General features: G+C 43.8%; 1 protein-coding gene across 1 annotated transcript; it reads right to left on the reverse strand.

Annotated features, from left to right (window-relative positions):
• Positions 1 to 3200: 3200 nt before the first annotated feature.
• Positions 3201 to 8207, reverse strand: LOC129850346 (kinase suppressor of Ras 1-like). The gene is made up of 6 exons (XM_055916793.1): positions 6692 to 8207; positions 4430 to 4626; positions 4125 to 4221; positions 3888 to 4027; positions 3611 to 3742; positions 3201 to 3375 (listed from the first exon to the last, which is right to left on the reverse strand). The coding sequence occupies exons 1-6, from the start codon at positions 6983 to 6985 to the stop codon at positions 3201 to 3203; spliced, it is 1035 nt and encodes a 344-aa protein (XP_055772768.1). The 5' UTR covers positions 6986 to 8207.
• Between the last annotated feature and the right edge of the window lie 241 nt (positions 8208 to 8448).

The raw sequence follows: 8448 nt of genomic DNA on the forward strand, positions 1-8448 counted from the left end.
GCCAAACAATGCTATATTAGCCACAACATCTCACCTATCATATAAGTCCCAATTTCTGATCTTCTGATCGAAAAGACATAGGCCGGAAATTCAATTCACACACATTCCTGGCCTGTATTTGGCCATTTAGCCTGCTGGCACAGCCGTTCTGTATCCTCAGCCGGGGAGCTTGCTTGTCAAGAACAGATCGGCCTCTTTTGCGTTGTCAAACATACGTGTTGATCCCTCGACTGTCACCTTAAACCGGGCTGGGAAGAGGAATCCATATCGGATGTTGGCCGCCCTGCATTTGTTGCGTACCTCATCATACTCTTTCCGTTGGTTCCTCACCTCCAAGGTAAGATCTGGGTAGAAAGACACCCTGGCTCCGTTGTAGTTAAGGGGGAACTTTTGACTAGCCAGCCTGAGGATGAGATCCCTGGTGTGGGGATAGTGCAGCCTTACAATGAATGGCCTCGGTGGCCCGCCCTTGGCCGGCTTCGTTGCCTGTGCTCTGTGTGCGCGGTCGATCAGGATGGCCGTTTTGAAGTGTTCACTCCCCAGCAATGCCGGTATCAGCTCCGAGACAAATTCAGTGGGTTTCCCTTTCTCAGTGTCCTCCTGGATCCCACATATTCGGATGTTCTGGCGTCTTGAATGCGACTCGAGCATTTCCAGTCGGGCATTCAGGGTTTTGTTGTCATTTTTGAACGTTGCGCACTGTTTCTCTATGTCCTGTAGCCTGGCCTCGTGATCGATTGTCGTCTGCTCAACCTCGTGCACCCTTCCCTTAGTTGCCTTCACAGTTTCGGCCAAAGTCCCAATACTCTTTGAGATATCAGCCAACCTTGTGTCCACCTTCTTGCTTAGTGCGTTTATGGCAGCCAGTATGTCACTTTGAGTAGGATCGGTGGGGAACTCTTGGAAGCTAGCCTCTTCAGCTAGCTCCTCGTGGGTCGGCGACGTTGAAATTGGTTCGTTGTCTATCTCATTCCAATTATCTTGTTTAGCGCCCCCTTTTTTGTTGCCTTTTCCCTTTGTCATATTTGTTTGAAGTTATAGGTTGTGAGAGGTTAAGATAAATATTAATTTGTTTCAAAATTGAGCGGAGCTCTAGCAATGCACGTCTACTCCATAGCACGCTCTCTAGCGCCCCCTCAGAAATTAGAAGATATTTGTTCGGTGACCGAGCCGGAGTAATTGGTCGGCCTACCACACTAAACCCGTGTGGACTGACTACAGGCATAGTTGTATTTATGTACCGTGTCGCTCCGGTCAACATAACGCTAGCAAAGTATGCCGAAGGGTTTAATGTGAGACGTCACTAGTAAACCTACTCTCTCCATGGTGAGAGGAACCATTTTGTGCGTGATATTTCTGAACAACATAGGGTAAGCAAGCACGAGGGGGGAAATCCACGAGATGCAAACTAACATAGAGGGATTTTTTTTTTCAATTTCTGTGTGCTGTTTAAATTCCTCCGCCTCGCGCGACGGAAGTCCCGCCCTTTGTACTTCCGTTTGATTTCAGCATTTCGCATCCTGGTGGTAAAGAACCGCAAGTACATCCCTTAAAAGAGGTGGCGAAATCCAAACGTGGATCACGTTTAAATAATCCAGCAATCTCAATTGCTTGGGTCTCATTCAATTTATTTATTTAAATTGTCGGACATACCTTTCTAGGTTCTTCCAATTAAATGAGAAAACTTTAAGCTTTGCAATAGTAACCTAGATGAACCAACTTCCCAGGTTAATTTAAAGTTTAATTCCCAGATAGCCTATACAGGTTTGATTTTTCATTAAATTTGATAAATCAGTAAAATTTGCTTCTGCAAAGAATAATCAATCAGTCCCGCCTCCAGCGGGAATCCCATATGGCTTTGGCCTGAGGGGAAAGTGTACCATAGTTGTAAATGTACCTAACATTACCTTTATGATAATCCAGCAATCTCAATTGCTTGGGTATTATTGTCTCATTCAATTTATTTATTTAAATTGTCAAACATACCTTTCTAGGTTCTTCTGTTAAATGAGACACTTTAAGCTTTGCAATAGTAACCTAGATGAACCAACTTCCCAGGTTAATTTAAGGTTTAATTCCCAGATAGCCTATCCAGGTATGATTAATCATGATCATTGATTAATTCAATTTGCTTTTGCAAATTCATTCACGTCCAACTTCCACAGTACTGTCCAGTACTGATAGCTCATTAACGTCAATAAATAGATTAAAATCGTCTTTGCAGCTCCCAATATATTCCAAAAACAAATTTAGGAAAATTAGGAAAAACATTTTTCCTTTCAAAAATGTTCTAATAATGTGCAAGCAATCAGAGGGGGTAATCCCCACCCGCCCGCTAATTAGTGAACCTCCACCCGCAAATGTATTGATCTCTGACCTCAGCAGCGATACCAACACTAATTATGCCCTTAGTGGAAAAGCAAACAACAACACTTTCCAAAATCAACCCTCAGGCGCAGGCCTCGTAAAGGTTCTCTCCAGTCTAGCCCTGATGTCTTGCCACCCGAGATTGGCATCTGTCCAATACCGCAGTGCACAGCTGAAGCACGAGCAGGTGATGGTAGACATGGAGGAGGTGGAGAGAACTGGGAAACCAATGACAAATGCAGAAAATTGAAAAATTCTGCTAGCTATGGAGCTGCGCTTGAAAACTGAACAATTAAATAAAATTGCAAAAACGTATGACGATGAACAAGCACAAGCTCTTCAACAAATCGTTTTCTACAGGAACAAAATCAAATGCTACTGGAACAACTCAATTTAGCCAAAACTAAATACGATGATGTCCACGCCAAACTAGATAAATCTGAAGAGTTATCTACAAACAGGAGCGCTCAACTTGATAACATGCATGCAGTTATGTTGAACGTTACTCAAAATAACACGGTTCTACTCAAAACGCTGCAGACCAAAGACGATCAGTTAATGAACATAATGTCAAAGTTGGATGACAAATCAGCAGAACTCATTGAAGTCGCTGACCAAATGAATGATGAGAGAACTCAGGTGATGAAGATGGAAATATTGATTTCTAAGCAAGCAGCGGAAATCTCATCACTGAATCTCTCGCTCCGTACTCGAGACCTCTATTTGGATGACATGTAGTACGATGTCAGTCTGTTTTAATGATATCACTCGCACACTGAGAATAATATTGTTTGTTTTATACATATACAGTACACTAAGCTTCCCAGAGGACATCACACTGTCACAAACTGCTCTTTGACCTTTGACCTTACCGTGACCTCCTTGCCCAGGCTGACCTTTGCCAGGACCTTCTTGATTCCCTCTCCGCTGCCCACCTGCCAGATGGTGGCCTCTGCCGGCTGGTTGGTGAGTGGCCAGCCACGGGCCTGCAGCTCGTACCAAATGGTGCTGGGGGTGAAATATACTGTATGGTTAGCCCCTCAGTCTTAACCCTGTATACAAACAGCATACACACATTCATTTCATGGGGAGCCACATTTCAACCGATTTATGTATGTATCCCCCAAAAATCCAATGTTTGTTCTGAGCTAAATTTTCTAAAAGCATTCAGATGTCCTATATTTAAGTAAATGCAGTATTATTATATATGGCAGGATATAAGACGGCCGGAAATGGTGTGCACCCAAAGGCGTAGACGTCTGCAGCGTTGGAGAAAGGCAGGCGGTCCTCATGGTTCCCAGTACCCATCCTGCGAACAATCTCAGGGGCCAGGTAGTAGATCCAGCCATGAGGGAGCCTTAGTTCGTTCTCTCGCCTGGACACACACACACAGACCCAGACACATAAACAGATACCCACAAATGGAGAAACATACACTTTGATCTTTCATCTGGACTCAAAAGGTATAGAAGTATGCTTCTCAGAGTGTTCAACTTTTTACAAAGTGTTTTTTTGCTTACCTCTTGTGGTACTCTTGTACCACTCCAGACATTCCAAAAAGACCAAAGTCTGTGATTACCACTTTGTTTGTGTCATAGAACACATTCTTGGACTTCAGGTCCTTGTGAACGATTCCTTTAGCATGAAGGTAGCCCATACACTGAGGAAGAGGTCAGAGTTTTGTTACTTTCAGTGAAAGGAAGACTAGGCTGCTTACAATGTACTTACAATTAAAGAGAAGTTGAGTAATACCACACCTTAACAATTTCCTGAGCAATCTGCCTTGTCTTGTTGATGTCTAGTGTGTTCTTGGCATCTCTTACAACAGAGAATAGTGTCCGACCTTTGCAGAAACTGAGAGAAAACAAGAGGAAATGTCAGGGGGGAAAGGGAGTGATAACTGGATCATCTCATTTCTCTAAACAAAGCCTTTCCTGGTTTCCTCATTTGTTAAACCAAGACACATTTAATACTTTTCATAGATTGATTCAAGGGTTCCAGCTTTTCCCTGCTCAGCTCCCTTACCAACCCCACCTGCCTTTCCCCCTTCCCTCCCCCTAACCTGGTGATGATGGCGAGGTGTGGCGGGGCCATGCAGGCCCCCATGAAGAGGACCACATTCTCGTGGCGGGTCTGCCTGTAGTTCATCACCTCCTTCTTAAACAGCTTCAGGTGGTCCTGATTATTACCATCTATCTCTAGCAGCCGGATGGCCACCTCTCCATGCCAGCGCCCCTTATGCACCTTCCCCCAACGGCCCTGGAATAGGGAGGTACAGTATGGGCACTTGTGTTATTAGCTACCCTGAAGCCTATTTTTTAATCTTCCTCTTCAAGGAACTCTAATCCATTGGCCTTTCTTTTAAAGGAGACATGCAGATACCAATTCACTTGAATATGAGCCCTACTACCCAGTGGTGTAAGGTACTTATGTCGTTTTTTGGGATATCTGTACTTTACTACTTATATTTTTTACAACATTTACTTCACTAATTCCTAATGAAAAGAATGTACTTTTTACATTTTCCCTGACTCCAAAAAGTACTAGTTGCTTAGCAGGACAGGAAATTGTCTAATTCACAGACTTATCAAGAGAACGTCCCTGGTCATCTCTACTGCCTCTGATTTGGCAGACTCACTAAACACAAATGCTTTGTTTGTAAATGATGTCTGAGTGTTGAAGTGTGCCCCTGGCTATCCGTAAATTAAAAAAAAACAGAAAATTGTGCTGTCTGGTTTGCTTAATATAAGGAATTTTAAATTATTTAAACTTGTACTTTTGGTACTTAAGTATATTTTAACTATTACATTTACTTTTGATACTTAAGTACATTTTAAACCAAATACTTTTAGACTTTTACTAGACTTTTTACTGGGTGACTTTCACTTTTACTTGAGTAATTTTTTTTTTAAGGTATCTTTACTTTTACTCAAGTATGACAATTGGGTACTTTTTCCACCACTGCTACTACCCCACCTCTGGGTAGATACACTCGATGCCTGCCTGCCTGCAATATATAGCAAGCCATGGCCACGTGACTCACTGTCTGTAGGAGGGAACCGTCAACCTCATCAACGAGGTGGTGTACCTAATAAACTAACCACTGAGTGTACAGTACCAGTCAAAAGTTTGGACACACCTACTCATTCCATGGTTTTTCTTTATTTTTATTATTTTCTACATTGTATAATAAAAAGTGACGACATCAAAACTAAATAATTACAAATCATGTAGTAACCAAAAAAAGTGTTGAAACAAACCAAAATATATTTTAGATTTTAGATTCTTCTAAGTAGCCACCCTTTGCCTTGATGACAGCTTTGCACACTCTTAACCTGGAATGCTTTTCCGACAGTCTTTAAGGAGTTCCCACATATGCTGAGCACTTGTTGGCTGCTTTTCCTTCACTCTGCGGTCCAACTCATCCCAAACCGTCTCAATTCGGTTAAGGTCGGGGTGATTGTGGAGGCTAGGTCATCTGATGCGGCACTCAATCACTCTCCTTCTTGGTCAAATAGCCCTTATACAGCCTGGAGGTGTGTTGGGTCATTGTCATGTTGAAAAACAGATGATAGTCCCACTAATCCCAAACCAGATGGGATGGCATATTGCTGGTAGCCATGCTGGTTAAGTGTACCTTGAATTCTAAATAAATCACTGACAGTGTCACCAGCAAAGCACCACCAGACCATTACATCTCCTCCATGCTTCACAGTGGGAACTACACATGCGGAGATCATCCATTCAACTACACTGCGTCTCACAAAGACACGGCGGTTGGAACCAAAAATATCAAATTTGGACTCCAGACCAAAGGACAGATTTCCACCGCTCCAATGTCCAATGCTCATGTTTCTTGACGCAAGCAAGTCTGTTCTTATTATTGGTGTCCTTTAGTAGTGGTTTCTTTGCACAATTCGACCATGAAGGCCTGATTCACACAATCTCCTCTGAACAGTCTGTGAGGCATTTATTTGGGCTGAAATTTCTGAGGTTGGTAACTCTATTGAACTCATCCTCAGCAGGAGAGGTAACTCTGGGTCTTCCTTTCCTGTGGTGGTCCTCATGAGAGCCAGTTTCATCATAGCGCTTGATGGTTTTTGCAACTGCACTTGAAGAAACGTTAAAAGTTCTTGAAATTTTCCAAATTTACTGACCTTCAACACTTTTTGAGTTTCTACATGATTCCATAGTTTTGATGTCGTCACTATTATTCTACAATGTAGAAAATAGTCAAATTAAAGAAAAACCTTTGAATGAGTAGATGTCCAAAATTTTGACTGGTACTGTATATTTAACACTATGTAAAGCTGTAGTCATTCACTTTGCCAATGAGCTCCCCCAGCTCCAGCTGCTCGTAGGGGATGTCCCACTCCTGCAGGTACACGCTGGTCTGGCTGGCCTTACGGGAGATGGGTCCCCTCCATCGGCCCCCGGCCATCCTGCCCCGGTAGCTGGGCAGGTCCTCTAACTCGTCCCCATCACACTCTCCATTTGTGTGGCCCTTCTCTCTGCTCTCCCTGCTACCATTTCCCTCATCCTCCTCTCCTAGGTATTCCTCCTCTTCTGCCTCCTCTTCCTGAATACACAGAGACAAAGCATGCACAAATTGTGTCATGTCAATCCAAACAAAACATACATTTAGGCCGGTATTCCATGTAATTGCAGATTTCTGGAAATCAGTTTCAGAAGTCTATTCGATTTCTTTGCTGGTTTATCTGCACACAACAGCACAGGTAGAGAGATCGGAATAAAAACTGAAACCCAAACAAAGAAACAATCTTTTATTAAGTTCTCTATATGGTCAAATTATCACGTCAGTATCATTGCACCACATAATTAACTAGACTAGAGAACTGTCACTTGATCAGGTTATGCTGCTGGGTGGTTTCCCAATCTCAAAAAATGGAACTGTTTTCTCTTTCACTTTTTCAGAAAGTACCGAACAATGCAACCGATTTGCTGAGTTCTTCAAGGCTAAAATCAACACCATTCGAAAGAACATTGTATTCTCCAACCTCAACCCCACTCTGGCTCCTAACCCACCACCCATATCTGCCCCCCCTCTAAGTGATTTAGCTCTGGTCTCACCTTCTGCTGTGGTAGAAATCCTCTAATAAAATGAAGACTACCAGTGGCCCCCACGACCCTAATGTAACATCACTGTTCAAAACATACTCAGCTGCTCTCAAATTGTTCAGCAATTCTCTCCATACTGGGCAGGTGCCGTCACTGTTCAACATCACTGTCATCACCCCCTTGCTCAAGAAACCATCCCTTGACCGAGACCTTCTCTCAAACTACAGGTCTATTTCCAACCTCACATTTTTATCTAAAGCAATGGAGAACATACTGGCAACTCAGCTTCAGTCACACCTCAGTGCTAACCATCTTTATGAAGCTCTCCAGTCTGGCTTTAGGCCCATGCACAGTACTGAGATAGCCCTGGTGAAGGTTGTAAATGACCTGCTCATTGCTGCAGATACAGGATCCTCCACCATCTTGGTTCTTCTGGACCTCAGTGCTGCTTTTGACACAGTAGATCAAACCATTCTAGTGCAGCCCCTCAGACAGCACACTACCATCTGTGGGTCTGCCCTAAACTGGTTTAACTCCTCCTTTCTAACCGCAAGCAGTACGTCACCCTCAGTGAGGCAAGATCAGAGGAGTCCATCATAGCTTGCAATGGTAGGTGTTAGGACCTATCCTCTTCCTGCTCTACATGCCCCCACTTGGCCAGCTCTTCAGACAGCAGTGTCCATTTCCACTGCAACGCAGACAACATACAGGTGTGCATTAAAACAATGCCTTATACAACATCTGCTCTGTCAACATTGTCCAACTGTCTGGAAGAAGGCAATTCTTGGATGCAGAACAACTTCCTCCAACTCAACAGCAACAAGGCAGAGGCAATGCTGAGAGACATTCTCCAGCAGATCATTGTTGCAGCATCTGCCCTGCAGCATCCGCCCTGCAGCATCCGCCCTGCAGCATCCGCCCTGCAGCATCCGCCCTGCAGCATCCGCCCTGCAGCATCCGCCCTGCAGCATCCGCCCTGCAGAATCCGCCCTGCAGCTTCTG

Source organism: Salvelinus fontinalis, unplaced genomic scaffold (assembly GCF_029448725.1).
Source record: "Salvelinus fontinalis isolate EN_2023a unplaced genomic scaffold, ASM2944872v1 scaffold_1941, whole genome shotgun sequence".
In the NCBI taxonomy this organism is placed as follows: Eukaryota; Metazoa; Chordata; class Actinopteri; order Salmoniformes; family Salmonidae; genus Salvelinus; species Salvelinus fontinalis.

What these genes read in the sequence shown, in the direction of transcription:
- LOC129850346 (XM_055916793.1), bottom strand. Translation starts at nt 6,985, where the DNA reads ATGACACAATTTGTGCATGCTTTGTCTCTGTGTATTCAGGAAGAGGAG. An exon ending in TGGGGGAGCTCATTGGCAAA is followed by an intron (nt 4,627 to 6,691) that starts GTGAATGACTAC and finishes TCCCTATTCCAG; the next exon opens with GGCCGTTGGGGGAAGGTGCA. An exon ending in GTACAAGAGTACCACAAGAG is followed by an intron (nt 3,743 to 3,887) that starts GTAAGCAAAAAA and finishes GTGTGTGTCCAG; the next exon opens with GCGAGAGAACGAACTAAGGC.